We start from the raw sequence: 25,000 nt of genomic DNA, 5'->3' as shown, positions 1-25,000 counted from the left end.
TCCCCATTAGACACTGGGATCCAGGTAACAGTTAAAAGTGAGAAACCAAAAGTCAAGGTGACTACTCAGGAGGTGAAAACAGATCTTGACTCAAACACAGATAAAAAAGAGGCAACACCAACGAACATCGGGGCAAAAATTCCGAAAGCCCAACCATTGAAAGTGGAGTTGACCACGCCAAAAGAAAAACTCAAGCAAGCTGTGCCAAATGAAATTGCAAAGGAGAGAGAGAAAAACCCGACTCTGCAAACATCAGCACTGCCATCACTACCTCTGCTCCCAGTGCTGACCAAGGAGGGACATGAAGAAGTGAGCAGGTGAGTGTTGTAAAACCTGATGGAGCATTCGCTTATGAGTTGGGACGTGAAGTGGTGAAGAATTGATTTAGCTTTTGAATCTTTTGAAGCTTCATTACTATAATAAGACAGTAGTGCCACGATTACTTGTGAATGCTCTTTTTTGAAGATAGAAGTTTTTTAAAATGCAAGAAGGAACAAGGGCTTTAATTTATGTTGCACGTTTTATTTCTTCAAAACTTTTAGAAGTGGTCCAGGCAAATTTGTGTCAGAAGTGAAACTGTGTAAACAAATGTGGTAGTTAATTTATTCATAGCTGAGCCTCTCAATAAAGCAGACAAATGGTTATTTGGTCAATTTTGGTGATGTCGGTTCCAGGATGAATTTTAACCATGTTCCAAGAAAATTTCCAATTTCTTTGTTGAATGATATATATTGGAATAGTTTCCAACAATGTTGGAAATGCAGAGGACATCTATTTACATATGTTAATAGAAATGCTGACACTTGGTCCAGGTGACAGGAATAGGCATACCTGACTCTTGCTGAATCCATTTATGTATACATGATTTCCTCACCTCTGGTGTCTTTGGTGTGTGCCATCTCCTGGTTCCAGACCGTGTTTGTGCCTGTCATTTGAAAATGTTGCTTGTTTAGCAGCTGTCTCTGATGCATCCCATCTACTTGCAGCCCTAAGCCCTATGCTGTGCATTGCTCTGAACTCTGGCCTTTGTGAGCCATGTCTTTTGCGCTTTCTGTCATTCCCATAGCTGTTGATATACAAGTGGCTCTTGCACACCATGCAGGAAGTTATATTGCATAAGGACGTGAACATAAGGGATGTGAACACCTCTTGGAAATAATAAACAGCAATATGTAATCTTTTTGAAGCAGTTTACTGGCTGACATTTGTATGGACTTACCGGTATAAGATTTTGTTTTGATGACTTTGACCGACTGTGCTACTTAATATTAAGTAGTCATTTTCAAAACTAGTCATTGCCAAACTTTGATTTGGTTCCCCTTTTCAAGTGGCCTACTATTCTGGATTGAATTCTGGAAGCTCTGACATGCATTCTGGCGAGACCCAATAGGTGGGTCTTATTTTCTCAATGTTTTGGTGTGCAGATGTTGAGCAAAACGTTTCTTGGGAATGGCTCGAGCATAATCTGATGACTATATTACATGTTGCAGAGAGGCATCCAGAAGATGTTGGTACCTTTTGAGAAGAATTGTGTTTTTCAAAGTGGAGAGTTCTAGGCCAGGTTTCGTGGCACTGGGGTGGAGGTTTATACATTTATACAAAAAAAAATTCTAATTTTTAAAAATATCCAAGTGTAGTTTAGACACTTGGGTTGTTTTGATTTGGACTAAATGGCATTCTAATCCAGAGAGAATTTTGTAATGCTGTTTCAACTTGTTTACAATCTGTTGCATTTTGTAAGCAAAGCTGTTCTGTTGCTGACATTAATGTCACAAGCAATGCAATTGCACATGTTGGATATGCCCTCCATATTACATGACCATATAACCAAATCCGTTCAAATGGAAACATCAGGGCTGAAATGATGTGTATCTTTCAAAGTATTCTAATCTGTTTGTCTAATTCTGAATAATCGAGATTTGGGGAATTATTCCAACTTGTATCGTTAAGCCATTTTTGATTTAAATTCTGTAGTGATATGGACTAAATTTGGTTTAGTTGTGTTTAAGAATTGATTTCTGCTGCTGTAATGTATTTGTAATGTAACTTAGAAACTTAGATGAAAGAGCAGGCCAATCGAACCTTTAAACCTGCTCCATCATTCAGTTTGAACATTGCTAATCATAGAGTTCAATACCCTAATCCCACTCACTCAGCCTGTCTAGGTTACACTGCTACATGTCTGTATTCTCAGCACTACTTACTATTAAGTGCTATCATGCTTGTTGGACATTGTTGAGGCAGATTTTGATTGGCCGGTAACCTGGACACGACATTGTGGATAGAATCTCAGAAGCCTTGAGCGTTTATGCTGGGAGACCTAAGGAGTTGGTATTACTTTCAAAGATTGTGCCTCCAAACATTTTATAAAAGCTTGAGCATAGACTGATATCTTTATAGCACATTGCTACAGAGAACAGCCCAGTAGATTCTGGAAATTTTTTGAAGAATTGTTTGTGTCCTCTTCAAAGTGGGATAGTGTTAGGCTTGACTACTGGAGAAAGTATAGCATTGAATAAAGATCTTCACAATCTGATTTTGTTTTGTCTTTTTCCAAAACCATGATCCTTCAAAGCCGAACTGTTTCTTGACAATTTGGGTAGGGTGGTTTGTGTATGTTAATAACCACAAAACTCTCAATCTTTTCTGTTAGTTGCCTAAGTTTTCCACGTACATAATGTAAGGCTGGGCTTTCTTGCTTACAGCCACGACACATGTAATTAATTTGTCTATAAATAGGATATTAAATCGCTCCTTGCAGCTTAAGGAATAAATACACCATCTGGTGTACCAGTGAGGCATATAAGCGAGCAGGTATGAAGTTTGACTTCTGATCTCTGCCAAGTACTTCTTCATGGTATAGGTTATGAAGAGAGAATTTCCACCAAGATCAAGGCTTCTCATCCATTTGCTGTTGTGTATCAGGTAAGAACAGGTTTTGATTCTCTCCAGCACCCACTGTACTGAGTGCCTTGCCGATGATTGCTTTTCTAACCTAAATATGAATAATGGCTGTTTGGAGAACTTGACTGAAGAAGCTCAAGTGCTTGGAACTACACTCTTGGGACAAAGCTCGAATAGAGGAAAATCCAAATTGAAGCTGGGGCCAAGTTGTGTCTTTGTGGATATCCTCTATCCTCTGATGTTTTGCCCAATCTTGGAACACTTAATGTTAACACCAGAAATAGTTAAGCTGAGTGCTGAATTCTTTGAATATTAGCACATTGTGAAGTGCTAAAAGTGAATCTTTTGTTGAATTTTACAACAGGCTGATTGTTCAATAACCTCATGACCTGGCATAATCCCCCACTCAACCATTACCATCAACCTGGTTCAATGGAGAATGCAATCGGGCATATTTAGAAATGGGGCAGCCCGGTGAACCTACCAAACGTGATTACTTGTGCACAAAATAACATCAGCCACAAGTGATAAACAGCTAAGTGAACCCACCACCAAAGGTTCAGATCTAATCTCTATACTCCTGCCATGTTCAGTCGTGAATGGTGATGGGCAATTAAACTCGCTGGAGGATTTCTCATCCTCAATGAAGGAAAAGCCCATACATTCAGTGCAGAAGATAAGGCCGAAACATTCACTGCAATCTTCAGCCAGAAATGCCGGGTAGTTGATCCATCTCTGCCTCCGCCAGTGGCCCCCATCACAGGCGCCAGCCTTTGACCATTTCGATTTACTCCATGTGACATGAAAAAAATAGTTGGGGACATTGGATATTGCAAAGGCTATGACCGCTGACAACATCCTGGCATTAGTACTGAAGACTCATGCTCCAGAACTTGCGCTCCCTCAGCCAAGCTCTTCTAGCACAATTACAGCACAGGCATGTACTTGACAATGTGGAATGTTACCCAGGAATATCTTGTACACAAAAGCAGAACAAATCCAACCTGTTGAATACTGCCCCATCAGTCAACTTCCAATTATCAATAAAACAATGGAAGGTGTTATCAACAGTGCAATTGAGCAGCACCTGCTCAGTGACACCCAGTTTGGGTTCTGCTGGGGTTACTCAAATTCTGATCTCATTTACAGCCTTGGTTCAAACATGAACAAAAGAGCTGAATTCCAGAGGTGAGATGACAGTGACGGCCTTTGACATCAAGGTTGCATTTGACTGAATGTGGCATCAAGGAGCTCTAGAAAAACTGGAATCAATGGGGATCGGGGGCAAACATCCCCCAGGATGGAGTCATACCTGGCACATAAGATGTTTGTGGTTGAAGTTGGTCATCTCAACTCCGGGACATCTCTGCAGGAGTTCCTCAGAGTTGTGTCCTAGGCCTAACCATCTTCAGCTGCTATATCCAATGACCTTTCTCCATCTTCAGGTCAGAAGTGGGGATGTTCGCAGATAATTGCACAATATTCACCTCCATTTGCGAGGACTCACACTGAGGCAATCCATGTTCAAATACAAGAAGCATTGGACAGTTCTTGTGACATCTTGGGCTGACAAATGGCAAGTAACATTCACACCACACTAGGCAATGACCATGCCCAGTATGAGACGATCTAGCCACCCCCTTGTCTCACACACATTAAGTTACCACCACTGAAATCCCCACTGTCCACACTTGGGGGTGGGGTGTTTAAGAATTGACCAGAAACTCGACTGAGCTCACCACACAAACATAGTGGCTATAAGAGCAGGTCAGAGACTAGGGTACTGCAGTGAATAACTCGCCTCCTGACTCTCCAAAACCTGTCCATCATTCAAAAGTGTGATGGAATGCCTCCCCACTTAAGTGGATGGGTTCAGCTCCAACAGCACGCAAGAAGTTCGACACAATCCAGGACAAAGCGGCCAGCTTGATTGGAACCATCTTTGCAAGCATCCACTCCCTTCACTACCAATGCTCTGTAGCAGCAGTGTATACTATCTACAAGACGCACTGCAGAAATTCTCCATAGATCCTTAGAGAGCACCTTCCAAACCCACGACCACATCCATCTAGAAGGCCAAGGGGAGCAGATACATGGGAACAGCACCTCCTGCAAGTTCCCCTCCAAGCTGCTCAACATCCTGACTTGGAAATATCTTGCTATTCCTTCACTGTTTCTGTGCCAAAATCTTAGAATTCCCTTCCAAAGGGCTTTGTGGGTTAAAGCGTGTGGAATGCAGCATTCAAGAAGGCATTTTGCCACCACCTTCTCAAGGCTAACAAAGGGTGGGCACTAAATGCTGGCCCAGCTAGTGACGACCACATCTCGTAAATGGATAAAAACTGAGAACAAAAGGAGTAAAACAAGCCATCGGTGACAATAGGATTAACTTTAAACTATTTTTAATTATGCCTGTCAGCTGCATAGGGAAATTTGATTCTTTTAACATGAATCCTCAAAGTAAAGACCAAACTTATTTCCTGTTACCTGCTCAACTTCTGAGCATATTTTTGCTCATGGCTGGAACTCTCAGGACTATCCAGTTGTGGTCCGTGTAGATCTCAACAATATAGGTGGAATTAGGAAAGATGTTCTGCGTAGACAATATGCGGAGCGTGGCACTAAATTAGAAAGCAGATCCTCCAAAGGTAATTTCTGGATTAGCACCTGAGTTATGTACGAATCAGCACAGCATATAACATTTAGAGCTCTGACTGTAGGGCTGACAACTACTGTGGAGTGTGTTCTGGTTCCTGGGCCTAAAAGTAGGTTGTATCATTGAGAGCCTATACCTGAACCATGCTAGGGCCAGTATTCTTAAAACTGGAAAACTGAGGAAGTTGAGAGGGATGTAAACTAATGGGGATGAAGGGCCATATATAGAAAGATGTGGTGTATCAAAGAGATGAGGTGAGAGAGGAAAACATTAATATTGGAAAGGAGGGTCAGTGAAAGACAGGAAGAGACTGATGAAAAGAGTCTTGAGTCTAAACTAAATTAAGCCTGAATGTTATAAAGAAAGCAAAACAACAACACTGGAAGCTCTGTATTCAAATCTGTGTAGCGTTCATAACAAAGTAAGCAAATTGTTAGATCCTGTTGAAATAAACAGATCTGATCTGAGAGCCAGTGTGGAGATGTGATTACATATACGATTGGGTCCTGAATATTGAAGGGTACATGATATTTGAGAAGGACAGGAAATGAGGTAAACTTAGAGGGTAGCACTGTTAATCAGGGATTACATGGTGTAGTAGTTAGAGATGATTATGATTTAGGAGACCAAAATGTAGAATCTGTTGGCTGGAGATCAGAAATAGCATTAGAAAGAAGTCACTCATGGGAATGGTATACAGGCCACCTAATAGTAACCGCAAACCATGAGACAAAGTATACAAGAAATATTAGGTGCTGGTGATAAAGGGTCGGCAGTAATCACGGGTGACTTGAGTCTGTCCCTAAACTGGAAAAATCAGATTGGCAGTTGTACCCTAGATGAGTTCATAGAATGCTTTGGAGAAAATTTCTTAGGTTCGTTCCAGATGTGCTGCTGTATGGACAGGTTATATTAGATTTGCTATGATGTAATGTGACAGGAGTAATTAATAACCTTAGTAAAAGTAGCCTTAGGTAGCAACAGCCACAATCTGATTAAATTTAACATCCAGTTTGCAAGGGCAATGACTGGGGCTAAGACTTAATAAGGGCATCTGTGTGAGCATTGAAGTTCTACAGGTATTTAAAAAGACGTTGAGTAAGTAAAGTTAATTTTGATCCTCTAGACACTGACAATGAGGAATAATAATTGATGATGAAACATTGGATAAAATGAACAAATGATTTGGTCTGTCCCCACAATAGTTCATTTTTTAAAAATTCCATCAATAACTGTAAGTCAAGAAGTGGAAGGAAGAGAGGAACTTAATGAAATTATCGTCACTAGGGGGAGTGATACTAAACAAACCAAAACCAAAGGAGCTTTGGGTTCTCAAGTTTCCAAATCCTGATAACTTCGTCATAAGGTCTTAAAAGAGGTGACACGTGAGATCATAGATATATTGGTGTTAATTTTCCAAAAGATCTCAGATTCAGGAAAAGCCCATCAGACTGGAAAATAGTAAATGTAACTCGTTTATTGCTGATGGTTGTGCGAGTTTGGAACACCCTACGTCAGACTGTAATGAAAGCAGAATCATTTAAATATTGTTAAGACTGAAGTAGCATGATTGCTTTGCCTGATAAGAATCTGAGGTTACTGGGGGTTGATGAGAATGTGAAATTTGAAACAAACAGATCAGTCATGATCTTATTAATTGGGGAAATAAGCTTAGGCCTATTGATCAATTGATGTATATCCATGTTAATGCTGAGTCTATAGGTAAAACCATGTGACAAATGTTTTCTTCCCTGTTTCTGTTTGCCCTGTATGAATATGTTCAATCATATCTTAACGTAGACCTTGTGAAATAATCATTTGTTTGTCTTTGAAAATTACATTCCTAGACAATGCTAGTTCACCTCTGACCAGAATGAATCTGCTTGATCGGGACTTGTGGGGGAATATTTGGGCAGTCTGCTGTTAACTTCCTTGAGCTGTTGCCACTGAGCATTATCAGATGTACCTTGCTGAATCAGTTCTGCTTGGCTATGACCAAAATAAATGAGATTGATTATGAAGTCATCTTCAAATTCTTGAGTCAGCTGTATCAACGTGGAGGTCTAGAGGAATATCTTGTTCTTTGCTAGATTTGAAAGTCTGCTAAACAGAACTGTAATGTCAACTGTGACCATGGTTTCTGTTGTACTTTTAAAAACATACCATTGGATCTTCACAGGTAGCTGATGTGTGTTCTTGGAGGTGTAGTTGAGAGGATTTAGTCAAGTCATTTTGTGGCAACAGAGTGCAACTTGAGGATTTAGCACACAGGAAGATTAACACAAGTCTTCCATGCCTTGATACTGACTTGGGGGTGGGTGGCTGTACAGTCAGTTGGTGTCAAGAGCTTTGCCTTTTCTTCTCTGTTCTCACTGAACATAGTCCCACAAAAAGTTACAGCTTGTTCATTTGAACTTTTTAACAGCAGTTTAATGACTATAGATAAACATGTCTGCCTTAAAATGTTATGTTTGTACATGATGTTAAATGCCTCCATAATGATTAAGTACTGAAGTTTTAAAGTACTTTTGATCCATATGTTAGTTTTCATTATATTCCAGCTTCTACCTTCATCCTTGTGTACATTGCAATCAATTTTTATCTTGCTCTGTAAAATGTTTTAAGTGATTTTCATGTTTATGCTGTTCCTTTCCTGCTTGGCTGTCTGTGTGAATTCCTTAATGCAGTTGGATTCTTGGTGGCCTTCCTGCATCTTCATGGTATTCCCATTAAATGATGTACCTGGTGGAGGGTTGAATGAGTTAAAGTGGTTGTCATGGAGATGGCTTGATTTTTTTTTCACCAAGGCATTCTTTGAACTCAGCAGTAGTTTCTGTCATTTTGTTACTGATACAACCTCTGGATCAGTGTACCTTATCTTGCAGAGGGTGTTGGGAATATTCCTTATAAAATTATTTGTAACAGAAGGATGATCTCTCTAGCCATGGTATTGCTTTGTGAAATACCTTCACAGATTTGACCCATAATATTGTTTGCTTACAATTTTAATCAAATATTCTAAATGACAAGAGACGATCAAAAGTGCCAATTTAGAAACTAGAAGCTGCTGATGGCAAAAAGTGGTATGTGCGCGTGTACTGTACTCTGCAAATGTGAACTGATGTAAGAACATATGAGCCTGCTCAGGTTTTCAATATAATAGCATACTTGTGATGCCAAGACTTACAAGGCTATGGGCTACTTTCCTGCTCCTCTGATGCTGTCTGGGCTGCCGTGTTCCTCCAGCTCCACGCTGTGTTATCTCTGACTCCAGCATCTGCAGTTTGTTATCTTTGCATAGTTGGGTGCTTGTTTTTGGCACAGAGTTGCTAGGCCTAAGGGTCTTTTCCTGTGCTGTAGACATCCATGATAATGGCTTGAGTGGGTACTGATCTGAGTGGTGGGCTGTGGATAAATGAAATCATAGCCAGATTTCTTGTTTTATTTTTCTGCATTGGTGGAGTTTGTATTAAAAGCTAAATAAATCCAAAAACCTGGATGAAAACCAGAAATGAAGTGCCGCAGGAGCTAAATTTTGAGATAAACAAGTGGTAAGTAATATGATTGACTTGAAATTCAGGTTTCATTTCCATAGATGTGAAGTTTAGTGTTATGTAATATGAGTGGAGAGTAATTTGAAGCATAAAATCGAGGCTGTTGATTTTAAGAAAATAGAGCCTGGCGAAAGAAAAGTAGGAAATACAAACCTTCCTAAATGAATTGAGGATTCATATTTTCTTGTTTTGATTAAAACTTTGATTGCTTTGTGTCTCTGCTGGAGTTCTTGCTCACAATAGCATGAAAGCAAGCAAACTACTTTTTTGGAGAACAAACACTATGTCCTCCAAGTTTTATCATAAGTTATTTTTCAACCAAAAGATAGATGATGGGTAAGCAATGAAAGCAGCATACTTTAAGTGTCCTATATTGTCACTAGCAAGAATTGTAGCATCTCATAAGATTAATTAAAGACATAGGCTGTCTGCTGTGAGTGAAACAACATTGATTGTGTATGAAAGGAAATTTACTACCATTTAAGTTTTCCTACCTGATTATGCTTGGCCCTGGAATTGCTAACAGGGCAGGGGCTATTGAAGGACATCTCGTCAAAGCAGTAAGCAATAATCCTTTTATTCAACTACCCAATTGATGGGAGCGCTGAAGACCAGTGCAGGACAGATTGTGATACCTCGACTTATCTGAGACCAAAGAGAATTTTTAATTTTGCTGTTCTGTCTTGCAATTGCAAACCAGTTAGCCGTTTAGAATTTTAGACCAGTCCATGATAGATTTTAAAAAAAACACAGTCTTGCATAGATTGTTACATCAAAATTTGGGTGGGTAGGTTAAAATGTACTTCTGTATGCAATAGTATATTTGCTGCTTGAGGCAAGCCGTCTTAACGATTTTGCCTGTGGCAGAACTGTAGTATACTCGGAGCAGCATTAACTGCAAACAGAATATGAAAATAACTGACACATACTAACTGTTACTTTCCAATTTGCAAACCTTAAAAAGTTTAACAATGAATACATTGGCCTTCTTGTGCCATATTAAGAAATGGGATTGTTGCACCAGCAATTTTTATTTCACTTGAAGTTGATAGCACACTTAATGGTATATTGAGTGCAAATATTTTTAATCATCTCAAACTTATCAGTTTATAATTTCTTGAAAATACCCAGGGTTTGCTAGGCTGTTTGCCTGGATTTTGATAGAGTAACAACCCTCAAAAGAAAACAAACAAGAACGTGCTTTTACGTTGCTACTTCAAGCTAAATGTTCCGCAGTGCTATAGAATATAATCTGAAAATAAATTCCCAACCAAAGGAGATTTTGGGCGGGCTAACAACATTTGTTCAAAGGTGTTAGGCTTATGTTTTGTCTTAACAGAGGAAAATGAGGGGATTTCAGAACCTGGCGCCTGGGTGAATCGGTCCATTGAACCAGCCCTTCAGTATGACGTGGCTGACCTTCTACCTCAGCTGCATCTTCCTGCACTTTCTCTGTACCCCTGATTGTCTTGTATCTAAAATTCTGCTGATCTGTCTAGTACACCTGGGAGCATGAAGCAGGCATCAAATCTGTTTTGAAGTGATGACACTGTTGGAGCTTGGGAAGCATGACAGTCAGTTGTGTATGGTAATATTGCTCTCTGGTGTGTCAGACATACCCCAGATTGTCTTGAGATGGCATCTTGAGTATTGTGTGTTATTGGCTTCTTTATTTAAGGAAGGAAGTGAATGTGTTCAAAGCAGTTCAGAGAAGAGACGCAAGACTAGTGTGAGGAAGGGGCAGTTTGCCCACATTAGTTGTTCAGTCACAGTTGCCATTTGCCCTCGGTTTGGCATGTCTTGTGGGAAATATGCCCCCTTTGAGATGGGAGGGGAGCAAATTTTGAGAAAGTGGCATGTTTGAGTGAAGTCACCCTTTGTACAGGGGCACCCTCCCTCTTTGTGATTCCAGTCTTCAGTTTGTAAGGAGTGACTGGGGAAGCTGGGAACGTTCTCCTGGGAGTGATGAAGATTGGAGGTGGGTGAGATTGAATTGAAGTGCCTAGAATCACGAGGACTGGTAGTTTCAGTCAAGTCAATGAGGAAGTAGATCTTCCCAGTGGCAATAGGGTGGGTGCCCAGTGGGGGACATGAGATTGAGGGGAATTGAATAAAGAACCAGAGAGGGACACGGATTGAGGGGAATGGGATAAAGAACAATACAACAAAAGACAACTGGGTGTATACATGAACGGGAAGGGTTTAGAGGGATTTGGGCCAAATGCTGGCAAATGGCACTAGATCAGTGTAGGATATGTGGTCGGCATGGATGAGTTGGACCAAAGAGTCTGTTTCCAGGCTGTATAACTCTATGACTCTGTCTTGCATGCTCAGTCATCAAGGGCATTAATTTTTTTTTGTGATGATGAATTCCAACCTTTATTATCATTTGTGATGAAAATTCTCCTCACAATAGCAGACCTTTTACTCTGAGGTTGTGATCTTCAGTTCTGGACTTTTCAACCAGAAACAACAGCTTGCATTCCAACTTAAGTTTGTTTTGTTAGCAAACTTGGATGCAGACCGCTAAAGCTCCTCATCAAATTAACTGATTTGTTTGTGAATATCTGATTACTATTTACAGCCTGTGAACTCAAGTGACCTGTTTATTCCTATTCCATTTTATCTGTTAATCTGCCTTCAGTCCATGCCAATCTAAAGTGGGTTAGAGTTGGAACTGTTGCACTTTTAGATTGCCAGTTATAGAGCTACTTAAACAATTGACTTACTCTAGACTATATTAATATGTATTGTGCAATTATCTGCCCTATAAGCAGCAGTTTGTCAATTTGTTTTTTTTGATTGAGGTGGTCTTTAATTTGGCACATAGATCTGGGGGAAAACAGCAAAGTCCATGTTTAGTGAATGCCCGACAAGACTGTTGAATTTATGACTGCAGCAGTACCAAACAGGCGCTATAAGTGATACACTAAAGTCAAAGGGAAAGATGTTTTTGAATGACCCTATCTGGTTCTGAAAAGCTTTGTTTGACTTTGATTTTCTCATGTTTCATTAGAATGGGGAAGAATTATAGTGACATTTGATTCTGTTCCCTTGAGCCTGTGTTTTCTAATTGCAGTCCAAAGGATGGCTTTATAACAAAGATTATAAAGAAGGATCCTGAACGGAAGACCCGGCACTTACTAACAGACCTTCCATTGCCACCTGAACTTCCAGGATCTGATTTACCATCTCCTAAAACTCCTGAAGAGAAGAAAACACCTGTTCAGTCACAGATTAAAAAGCGACCCAAGTGAGTGAAAATATTTATTAGATGCTAAAGATCAGCCTTTTCTACATTATGGCAGATGATTTCCAGGCATTTGTGGCATGGCATCTGTACATGCATGAAAATGAACACTGAAAATGCCCTGGAAATTTAGGTAAGATGGTGTTTTTGTTTTGTGTGTGCTACTTTGAGATTTGCATTTTTCAGTACACCGGGGATAAAGACCAGTTTTTTTTTATATCATCTATTCGCTCTCCAATTTTGCCTGTAGTTAAACTGAAAAATTGTGTTTGGGAAAACTGACTTAATTTTTCTGAAATAACTTTTAATCTCGCACACTCTAGCATTAGAGTTGTTATTAATTAAATGTAATGGGCAAAATGTGACAGTGCAATACTTATAGGATATTGCGCTGTGCACAAGTCTTTTGCTTTTCAGAGGTTTATCTTTACGTATATAATGTATAATGCTTTTATAGATGATGCCATTTGTTTGTGAAATATGTTGAGCAAAGGATGGAATTGTTGGCAAAGGAGCGGATATAGTTACACTGCTGTCACAAGGGTTTGAGTAAAACAGTGAAAATAGATGTTGAACTAGAAGGTTAGGAAAATGTTGGAAACTGACAAACAATTACTTAAAAAGAAATGAGAGCAAACGAGCAAAAAATATAAGAACCTCTGCAAGAAGGAAAAGAGTAGCTAAAGTGAACATTGATGTCTTAGAGGATGAGGCAGAGGAATTGATAATGAGAAACAAGGAAATGACAAAGCCTTAGACAAAATACTTGTTCAGTCTCCGTGTTAGAAGTAAAAAAAATCCCAGTAATTATAAGAGAAGTTGATGGGCCAAAGAAAACCTCAAACAATCATAAATTGTCGGAGAAAAAAGGACAAGGAAAACTAACAGCTGACAGGTCTCCTGGATTTGATAGGTTGCATCCTAGGCCTTTAAAAGAAATGGCTGCAGAAATAGTAGATGCATTGTTTGTAATCTTTGAAACTCTCCTAGATTCTGGAAAGGTCCCAGTGACATGGAAAATCACACTAATACCTCTGTTAAACATATGAGGGAGACAGAGCAGGAAACTGGGCCAGTTATCCTAGCATCTGTAATTGGGGAAATTGCTGTCATACATAGTAAGGAAGTAGTACCAGTACATTTAGGAAGCTGTAACACAATAGAGCAGAGTTGGCATGGTTTTGTGAAAGAGAAATCATCTTTGAAAAGTTGTTTGAGTGCTTTGAAATCTGGCAAGGGTAGAAACAGCAGCACCAGTATGTAGTGTACTTGGATTTCCAAAAGACATTTGATAAGGTGGCACATGGTATTGGGATTGGTACACTAGTATGGATTAGAGGTTTGTCAAACTTACCCGAAATAGATTCAGGTTAACTTGGTCATTTTCTGGTTTGTCAAGAATAACTAACGGGGTGTTTCACAGAAATGAGTGCTGGAATCTTAGTTAAATTTATATTGATTCTATGACTCGTATGAAGGACTTGGGCATTGTAGCCAAATTTGCAGTTGATCCAAAATAAGCATATTAGTAGATGAATGAGTGGACAGAAGTTTGGCAAATGTTCAGCTTGTTAGGAAGAATAGAAAAGTTAGATGCAGAGAGAATGTTCCTCCTTGAGGATATCTAGAACTAGGGAGCACAGTTTCAAAATAAGGTGCCTCCTAGTTAAGATGGAGATGAGAAGGAATTTGTTCTCTCAGGATCATTTCTGTGTGGGGGTGGGAGAATTACAAAGATTATGAATATGTTTGAGACTAAGTTAGACTAATTTTAATCTACAGTGCTTATGGGCTCAGACAGAAAAGGCCACAATTAGATCAGCCATGATCTTATTAAACGACAGTGTGGGCCTTATGGGCCAAATGGCCTCCTCTTGCTTCTGTTTCTTACCTTCTTTTGAAGGTGTTTGTGTATATACGTATTTATAACTTTCAAATAAATGTTTGTGGAACTTTCTTGCTTTACTTCCAGGTTTGTTTACTGTGTGTAGAGCTATTATCAAAAAATGTGTAACAATAATAGTCAAAGTCTGCTTAAATTGAGATTTTCCTCGAACAAGCATTTTTACTGTCTATGAGCTGCTATCCCCTTGGTATTTGTTCAGATGTGGGACTGTCTCCACTAATAACCCTGTTGTAATGCTGCAACCTGTGCTAGCTCACTGCATTCAGGCTTGTGCTGGCAAGTAGCAAGGACATTTCATTTGAACTGCAACACCATCACCAGGATTCTTCCTTATCTCTTGACCAAACTGCTGGATTTCTGAGGATTGATGAGAAGATTATCTTCACCAGCTAAGATTGATTGGAGGAATGCTGTCGAGGTGAGAGATTTTGAAATACGGGCAGTGAAGAATCCTACTGATGTATCATTGTTCAAGGTTTTTGCTTAATAGTACCTTCCCTCTACTGCTGGCCTTTAGGGAAGGAAAAGTTCTACTTCCCAACTTATGTGCCTTTTAGAAGGCTGATAAATCAATTTGTGGAAGCTGTAGTAGCATTTCTGTTCTGTGCGTTGGGGGAAGATTCTCTCTCACATTCTCCTATACTGCCTCCTACTTATCAGTGAAGGCATCCGTCAAGGTGACCTAATGTGTCTTTTGGTCATATAGGAGAGCTACATACATCATCTTTGAAATTCAAGAAAAGGGTCTGGACCTCTCCATTGCTCTTTAACAGCAACAATCCTTTGCAATGGTTTGGTGATTGAGTCCTTGTTATCTGGATTGTCATCAAGCAAGGCTGTGTGATTGCATCAGCTTTCTTCACATACTGCAGCCTGTTCAAGAAATTCTTTCCAGTGGGTCATGAGTAAGTTTTGAAGCTTTACAACCTCAATAGGTTAAGATCTAAGGTGACCCTTCAATATATCCACCACTTAGAATATAGTAACTGTGCAGTTATGGCCTCCTTACAGGTGAAATTCAGACGATTCACAAAATCAGCAGGAGCTAAACTCTACCAGCAAGTACAGAAAACCTCAAGCACCTATACCTCTAGTTATTGTTAGTGATGGAGAGACTTTGATGCTGTTTGACACATTCTCTTTTTTGGCAGCTACCTTTCTCAAAAGGTCACCCTCAAAGAGGACGTTCACAGAATCATTTGGGCTAGCATAGCTGTGTAAAATTATGTTGCTGAATTCTTGATTATAGAGACCTCCAAAGACAGGGAGAAGCCTTCAGCCTGTTCTTAACCGTCACTTTCTGATATTGGAAGTAAGACTTGAGTCACCTGCCAAGCACCTCCGAGCATTGGAGCATTTCCACATGATGTTTCTGCATCATAGTGTAAGTCAAGTGAAAACACAAATGACCGAATTCCACCATCCTCGCCAGAGCCATTTTCTCCACCACCATGATCGTGCACTGTAATTCTGCTGATCTGCATATTGCGTCTGCATGCTGTATAATTGGTTGAGATCCTGTGCTTGACGTGCCTTAAAGATGGTATTCAATCTCCGTGAAGTAAATGCTTTAAGGGCTCTCAGAAGACATTATTGAGAAGGGGCGCATTGACATTAGTGTTTTGGAGGAACTTGCCATAAATTGTCCATGTAGTGTGTCTCATCCATCTAGCTGAACATAGTTGGAGACTGACCAAAAAAGGACAAAAGTGGAAGGAGAGGGATGAGAACCTTGGATGAGAAACCTTTTCCTTGGAAATTCTGTCCTCACTGCCCAAAAATCTGTTGCTGCAGGATTGGTTGGCTGAGTCACCTGAGGGAACACAAATCATCATGCCTTGCAAACAGTACCTTCCGTTGAAGGGATTGCTAGAGAAACTTTGTCAGTTGTAGTAACCATGATTGTCAAGGTTTGAGGCATAGGCCTCTTTGGATACTGCAGCAAGGCCTGGATAACAGTCATTGGCTGGCATGAATATATTCAACAAGGGAGATTCTGACCGTCTCCCTATGACATTCAATGGTATTTACCATTGTTATGAACATGCTAGGGTTACCGTTAACCAGAACCTTAATTAGATTCACTCCATTAATGTAATACACAAATGAACTGGTCAGAAACTGGGAATTCCGTGGTGAATAACTCACCTGACTCTAACCTGACAAGAGGAAGACAGGCTAAGGATACTGTGGCAAGTGACTCAATCCCTGACCCCCCTCCAAAGCCTGTTGTAGAATCCCTACAAATGGAAGCAGGCCATTTAGCCCATCAAGTGCATGCTGACCCTCCAAAGCCCACCCTACCCAGACCCAACATCCCCACCCTATCCCTGCATTTCTCATGGAAGGAAACTGGAGCAGACATGAGATAATATGCAAACTCCACACAGTTGCCCAAGGGTGGAATCGAACCTGGGTCCCTGGTGCTGTGAGGCAGCAGTGCTAACCACTGAGCCACCATGCGGCTCCAAATCCATCATCTCCAAGGCCCAAGCCAGGAGTGTGATGCAATGCCCCCCCACCTGCTTGGATGCATGCAGCTCCAACAACATTCAAGAAGCTTGACAAAATCCAGAACAAAGCAGCCCGCTTGATTGGCACTACATCCTCAAGCATCCACTCCTTCCATCACTGACACTCAGTATCTACAAGAGGCACTGCAGAAATTCACCAAAGATCCGCAGATGGCATCTTCCAAATGCACAACCACTTCCAACTGGAAGGACAAGGGCAGCAAATATGGGAACACCTCCACCATCAAGTTTCCTTCCAACGCACTCCCCATCTGGACTTGGAAAAATACTGCCATTCCTTCAGTGTCATTGGCTCAAAGTCCTGGAATTCCCTCCCTAATGGCATTATGGGTCAAGCCACAGAAGGTGAACTGCAGTAGTTCAAGAAGTCAGATCACCACCACCTTCTCAATGGCAGTTAGGGATGGTCAATAAATGCTGGCCAGCCAGCAACACCCAGACCCCACAAGTGAATAAAAAAGAAGCCTGTCCATCAGCCAAAGCCTGAATGTTATCCAGGCCTTGCTGCAGTATCCAGGGGGTCCTATGCCCTGATAACCAGAAAGCACACAGTGGGAGTGTGATGCAGTACTTGCTGACCTTTCTCAATGATCGGGTCAAAATTCTGGAATTTCCCTGCTAATAGCACTGTGGGTGAACTTGCATCACGTTCACCACAGCAATTTAAGAAGGTAGCTCATTATCACATCAATTGCAGTTAGAGATACCTTGCTCATCAGACATCTCACAAAAGAAGAAAAAGAAGTGAAGCCAAAGGCTAAAAGACCTAGTTTGTCAACGTGAATTCGAAAGTCATTCAGCCACGACCGCCTTGGTTAGCGTCCGACCTCTGTATTAACAAAACCTGTTGTTGAATGATGACTGGAGTAAACTGCAAGTACTGTACGATGTTTCATACCTCATCATGCCCTTTTTCCAATGGAATCCTCAATGAAGGTGGGCAACATGACATATTTGGAGTTTTGAATGGTGCAATTTATGCAACCTAATCTGTGTGCAGGACAGCTTCCTAAAGACTAAAATCCAGTCAAACTTGAGCACAGAATATTTGTGACCTTGTTGTATGACGTCATCAAAATAAATTGATAAGATGTGCAAGTGTGAAGTTTGTCCATGAACAAAATGCGCAGATATTTATAATTGTTCTCTCAATGACACATCTGCTGGATTCACTTCAAATATCAATATTGGCTAAGAACACCCATAATACATGAATTCATATCTGGCAAGGTATATTTTTGGAATCTCTGAACGATGCTTTGGCCTAAAACAAATAATTTTGCTTCTGAAGTGGTAAAGTAGTTCTAATATGTTACAGGTGAGATGATAAAAGTGTTTACATCAGGTCATATAGGGCTTGCTCTATACCTAGGTCTGCCTCTGCTTTTCAAAAGTGGCTTGTTTCTTGAGAACATTTTAACTGGAACAAATCTATTAACTTATTTGGCATCCTTGATTGTTTTCATGCTTGTGTCCATGTATGTCAACTTCTTATTACATTCATGGAATCTGGGCACATCTGCATTTGTTACTCAGCACTTCATGTTCCCCAGTCTTTCTTCGTGCCTTCTATCCTCTGAGCTGTGAAAGTTTTGCTTTTAGGAAGCTTCTGATGACTCTCCTGATTTCCTTCACAATTAGATGCTAAACTACCATGATAGTAGAATCAGGAATCCAGTAAAAATAAGAATATAATGTGGTACAGTCTAAGCTCTGATGCACGTTTGTATTTTCAGATTTAATGCCCTTTCTGATTCACTATTACTTAAACATTATATCAAACAAATTGAATGAACAGCTTCAATGGTGCGATTTCTTTCTTCAAGTTGTTTTGCTTTAAGTTGTCTCTTCTATCTGCTTTCTTATATCTGTCTTAATTATCTGGGAATTTAATTGCTCAGAATTCCATGAACTCTCCCTAATGTCTTTCCACTTTTGATTGTGCAACTTGCTCATAATTTCCACATTTTTCCAGTATATTTCAGTTGTTTCCTTCGATATCAATACTTGTGAGCATATTCATTTGCTATTGCAGAGCCATGTCTCCTTTTTAAGTTAACTTCTTTCCATTGTTCTCTTTGGTAAAAAGGTTTATAATTCCCTGGAATTATATTTTTCCTTAGACAATTAGGCTGTAGTTTTAACATAAGTAGAACACAGCTTTTGAGGCAATAATTTGGCATTTCAGCATTGGAGCCATTTAAGTTCAGAATGTTGCATCTAAGCAATGAGCAGTTATTCATCTGATCTAGCAGATGATGTTCAGCATTAATATGATTAGATACTTCGGTTATATTGGTGAATATCATGGAATGCCTTGAATGATATCTAAATGTTAATAATCAAAACAAACTTGGTGTTATAAGTACTGAATGCGTACCTGATTCCTTTTGGCTCGATAACGTATTGTTTAGAGCTGAGGCTTCCAGGTGCATGCCGAAATGTTACTGACTTTCTCGTCTCACCTGGTCAGTGGAACTCTGCCTTTTGATTATGCCTACTTATTGGATCTGCTGATAAGAAAGGAAATGAGCACCCACCATCACTGTTCTTAAGGGTATATTAGATTGATGTGCTGCCACTTCCAGTCAAGTTATATGAAGAATCCACCGTACTGTGGGAGGAGAGTAGTGTTGTTTCAAGCTATTTCAGTGTACTTCTGACAAAAATGGTACTGTTGAACACAAGGTTGCGGGAGCTTGTGTGAAAAACAAACTTTCTGGAAGATCAGCTGTTTCTTATTTTTTTTTATTTTTCGACAATCAAATGCTTTTCATCTGTGTATTGGATGTGGGAGGCCTACCTTCCTGGATAAACCCAGGCTGCTGAGCTTGACGACTTCCTCTTTTTCTCCAACTGAAGACACTCTTAGACCCACCCCAGATATCATTATTTGCATCTCTTCCCATTATGCCTCAGAAATGGTGGTCCTCTCCAGTCAGCCTTATGTTGCTACCTCTCATTCTCAGCCAATTGCAAAGAAGACCCAAGAAAGGGAAATATGAAAAGAGTGATTTTCTTTCAACTTTTTAAAATGGCAGTGGTTTGAAAGAAGCTTTGCTTGGACAGGGAGGTAAAGCCTTTGGAGAATGACAATGTGTGAGAGGCTTCATCAATATGGTTGCATCTCCTGTGACCCGGGGGTGTTGAATATGTTGCTAAGTTTCTTGGAAGGCACAAGACCCTTTGGAGATCTGAATAGTATCAAGTAACCAGTTGAGTTATTTAAGTGATGGTCTGTGTCAATCAGCTAATTGTATTTAACCGAATTGCATCATTACTGTTCACCCTGATTCTGTTTAAGCTTTATGTTGAGGTTAGTAACTGAAATGTTTTATTTTTAGAATCTGTGGCCCTCGGCATGGTGAGACTGTAATAGCAGAAATTGACTGGGGTAAACGCTGCGTCGACAAGTTTGATATTATTGGAATAATAGGTGAAGGAACTTATGGACAAGTCTACAAAGCTAAGGACAAAGATGCTGGTAAAATTATATTCCTTGCATGTTTTATTCAGTGAAAGTTTAAATTGAGTTTTATGAAGAGTGTTAATTTGAAATAGGGATAATTTTGTTATTCTCTCCATTGATACCTACAGTTGTCTCCTTCCTTGATCATTCTTGTATTTGAGTCACCCTTTCCATAGTCAGAAGGGCAGCATGCAACATTATCCTGAGGCCTTTACCAATTCCACTTGCAGCAGGCAAATATTGTAAAAATGACAGATTAAAAGACAGGCCCTGTTCAAGACTTAGCATTTGCTATGGTATTAACTTAAACTGTTTTACAGTTGAAAGAACTTTGAAGGAAGAATCCAGTAGGTGTGACTTTTACGTTTACTGCATTAGTTGTGCATTTTCCCTGTGCAAGTGTTTTGCATTTTTGTTTAGACCTGAATGAGCTAAGGTTGCAAGTATTTTTCAGTGAGGGGCAGACAAGAGTGGTTCTGTTTCACATCCTCCAATATCTGATATTTTAGATTTTTGTATTTCTCTTGTTTTTGTATAATGTTTAAAAATTAATTCAGTCTTTTTCTACAGAATTTTATTTTTTCATAGAATGCTGGGTGCACTTGCAAAACCAACATTTGTTACCCATCATGAATTGCCCTTGAACTGAATGCCTTGCTGGAGCATTTCAGAGGGCAGTTAAGAGTCAACCACATTGCTTTATCTGAATTACATGTAGTTCAGACGAAATGAAGACAGCAGATTTCCTTCCCTAAAGGACATTAGTGAACCAGATGGATTTTAATGGAAATTGATGATCGTTTCAAGGTGATCATTACTGACACTTGGTGAAAATATGTTGATATCCTTTATGTAACTGGAACAAAATGTGTTTGGCTGATCCAGTTTGTTTCTACGTCCTCTGGCTCAGGTGGAATTTGTACCACTAAGTCTTTGCTCACTCCATGCAAAGGTGTATATAATCCAGTATTTAGACATATTTATAGCATCCGATAGCTGGGGCTCTGCCTGGAATGGACTTTATTCCTTCACCTGACTCCAGTGTGAATGTTACTGCAACAGCAAAAGCTTATTCCATTGATCTTGGTAGGGTGAAACAATTAAGTGTGCAGTTTTATTCTTTGGCATCTTGACATGTAGATGCACCAAACTGATAGAATTAATAGATTTTTTTAAAATATTTGTTTTTAGACTGTTGATGCAACTAGCAATGACATCATTTACTATTTATCCTTCCTAGGGCTGAGGTAATTGAACATCAGTCATGTATTACAAGACTTGAGAGACCATAAGACTGTAAGAAATTGGAACAGGGCAAGGCCATTCGGCCCGTCGAGCCCTCGCTTGCCTTTCAGTTGGATTGGGGCTGATCCAGCATTCCTTATGTCCACTTTCGTGCCCTTCATAACCTTTTCATTCCCCTACTGATAAGAATCTATCTTATCCTTAAATACACGCAAGGACTTAGCTTGCCATAGAGAGCTGCGGGAACAATTTCTAATACTCAACCCACAGAACAAATGCTTCTGCATCTCAGTCTTAAATTGGCACCCCTTTTTTCTGAGATTATATGCTCTAGTCCTAGACTTTCCTATGAGATGAAACGTCTTCTCAGCATTTACCCTTAAGAGTAGGGTTCCAAGCTATATAACTTCTAACCTTAAAACAATCCCTCTAATGTGGGCATAATTCTAGTGATCAAAAACAGAAATTGCTGGAAAAGCTCAGCAGGTCTGGCAGCATCTGTGGACAGAAATCAGAGTTAACGTTTCAGATCCAGTGATATGAAGAAGGGTCACTGGACCCGAAACTTTAAGTCTGATTTCTCTCCACAGATGCTGCCAGGGCTGCTGAATTTTTCCAGCAGTTTCTGTTTTCATCTGATTTCCAGCACCCGCAATTCTTGCAGTTTTTATCGTTCTAGTGAACCTTCTCTAAACTGCCTCCTCCAATGAAACAATATCTCCCCTTAAATAAAGGGACCAAAAGGGCAGTACTCGCAGTCTCGAGATGTGATCTCACCAGTATCTTGTGCAGTTGCAGTACTTCCCTACCCTTATATTCCAAACCCCACACAACAAGGTCCAACGTTCCATCAACCCTCCTGATGCAAAACTGCTTTGGTGATCGCACCAGATTGCCTTCCCAAAAACTGGTGGACCAGTCGGGTATTCACATCAATTGGGCAGATTATATTGTGATTTTATCTGGGTCCAGCCTACAAATTAGCAAATATACTAGATCCAACTTTACATTTCCCCATCATGGAATTGAAGTTTACAGGTTTCAGGTTTAAGACTCGGACCATAACTCTACTCTAGATACGTTACGTTTTCTTTTCACGTACTTTTAATGAGGAAAAGAACCAACTTGAACAAAAGAAAATGAAATAAATCTTTGAAAACGGTTTTGTTTTATGGGGCAATATTGAATTAAAAATAGTCTTTGCACATGTTGGATATTTGCTCACCAATTCTAAATTTATCAGAAGATAATTTTGATCCTTTGGATGTGCCGAACAGTTCTAGATTATATTTCTAATTGTACATTTGTTTTTAGGTGACATGGTTGCTTTAAAAAAAGTTCGCTTGGATAATGAAAAGGAGGGCTTCCCTATAACTGCTATCCGAGAGATTAAGATACTAAGGCAGTTGCACCACTCGAGCATAATAAACATGAAAGAGATTGTGACGGACAAGGAAGATGCATTGGATTTTAAAAAAGATAAAGGTATCTGGAGTGATCGGCATTTAGGATTTGGAAATATTTGGATGAACTGTTTGGTACAGTTGAGTTGAAACACCATGTTGACCCTGAATCCAGCTCCATCACTCAGTCATATACAACCCAAGGAGGACGTTCATGCTCCACATGGAACAATCAAGTCAGTCCCATTCCTTCACTTGATCCACATGGCCTTGTGCGATCATCTTCTCCAAGTTCAGTCTAATTGCCTTTTAAAATCATTAATAGTTTCTTGTTTCCTCCACTCTTGTGGACTGTGTGTTCTGGATCTCACACTTGTTGCATGAAAAATATTTAGAGTCATAGAGTCATACAGCATGGAAACAGGCCCTTCGGCTCAAATTGGTCCATGCTGACCATGATGCCCACTCAGCTAGTTCCAATTGCCCGCATTTGGCCCATATCCCTCTAAACCCTTCCCACCCATGTACCTGTCCAAATGTGTTTTTTAAATGCAGCCATTGTGCCTGCCTCAGCCACTTTCTCTGGCAGCCCATTCCATATATGCAACACTGTCAGAATGAAGAAGTTGCCCCTCAAGTCCTCCTTAAATCTTTCCCCTCTCACCTTAAACCTGTGCCCTCTAGTTTTCAAATCTCCATTCCTGGGAAAAAAACTGTACGCATTCAGCCTATCTATGCCCCTCGTGATTTTATACACCTCAGTAAGGTCACCCCTCATTCTCCTACATTCCAAGGAATAAAGTCCTGTGCTGGCCAACCTCTCCCTATAACTCAGTCCTACTAGTCCTGGCAACATCCTCGTAAATCTTCTTTGCTCACTTTCCAGTTTAACTATATCTTTCCTATAACAGGGTGACCAAAACTGTACACAATACTCCAAGTGCGGCCTCATCAACGACTTATACAACTGTAACATAACATCCCAACTCCTATACTCAGTGCCTCGACCAAAGAAGACGAGCATGCTAAATGCTGCCTTCACCACCTTATGTACATGTGACGCTGCTTTCAACAAACTGTGTTTGTACTCCTAGGTCCCTCCTCAGGACCTTACCATTTACTGCATAAGTCCTACTTTGGTTTGACTTTCCAAAGTGCAACACCTCACACTTATCAGTATTGAATTGCATTTCCTAATCCTCAGCCCACTTCCCATCTGATCAAGTTCCCACTGTAATTTTTGATATCCTTCTTTGCAGTCAACGATACCTCCTAATTTTGTATCATCTGCAAACTTACTAATCATGCCTTGTACATTCACATTCAGATCATTTATGTAAATAACAAATCGCAAAGGTCCCAACACCGACCCTTGGCACACCACTAGTCACAGGCCTCCAGTCTGAGAAACAGCCGTAAGCCATCACTCTCTGCTTCCTACCTTCGAGTCAATTTTGAATCCAGTTAGCTAGCGTTCCCTGGATCCAATGCGACCTAACCTTCATGACTAGCCTGTCGTGCGGGACCATGTCAAAGGCCTTACTCAAGTCCATATGGACAATATCCACTGCCCTACACTCATCTATCCTCTTGGTTACCTCTTCAAAAAACTCTAAAATATTTGTCAGACATGACTTCCTGTGTGCAGATGTGACTAGTGGTGTGCTGAGCTATCCCTAATCAGTCCCTCAGTATCTTCTGCAATAACTTGCCTACCACTGATGTCATGCTCACTGGCTTGTAGTTCCCTGGCTTGTCTTTGCTATCTTTCTTAAACAAAGGAACAACATTAGCCACTCTCCAGTCTTCTGGAACTTCACCAGTGGCTAAAGATGAAGCAAAAGTCTCTGCACTGTCCTGTGCAATTTCTTCCCTAGCCTCCCACGCTGTCTGAGGACGGACTTGAACAGGCTTAGGCGATTTATCCACTTTAATGCGCATTAAGGCTGCAAACACCTCTCTGGCAATATGTATTGGTCCAAAACTTCCCCATTTGTTTACTACTCAGTAAACTCTGAGGAGAAATATTCATTAAAAATCTCCCTCATCTCCCTAGCCACCCTTTTAATCTTAATATAG

At 40.2% G+C, this 25,000-nt stretch overlaps 1 protein-coding gene across 1 annotated transcript in view; it reads left to right on the top strand.

Moving 5' to 3' along the window:
- LOC109920567 (cyclin-dependent kinase 13-like) overlaps positions 1 to 25,000 on the top strand; it is a 54,563-nt gene that overhangs the window by 4,338 nt on the left and 25,225 nt on the right. The window contains exons 3-6 of the mRNA XM_048595637.1: positions 1 to 317; positions 12,194 to 12,367; positions 20,149 to 20,288; positions 22,833 to 23,003. Of these exons, the coding sequence (XP_048451594.1) occupies positions 1 to 317; positions 12,194 to 12,367; positions 20,149 to 20,288; positions 22,833 to 23,003 (802 nt within the window). The remainder of the gene's footprint in view (positions 318 to 12,193; positions 12,368 to 20,148; positions 20,289 to 22,832; positions 23,004 to 25,000) is intronic.

This window comes from Rhincodon typus, chromosome 4, assembly GCF_021869965.1.
Source record: "Rhincodon typus isolate 14 chromosome 4, sRhiTyp1.1, whole genome shotgun sequence".
Taxonomy (NCBI): Eukaryota; Metazoa; Chordata; class Chondrichthyes; order Orectolobiformes; family Rhincodontidae; genus Rhincodon; species Rhincodon typus.
The sequence above is the reverse complement of the archived record's forward strand: the minus strand, read 5'-3'. Positions and strand labels throughout refer to the sequence as shown.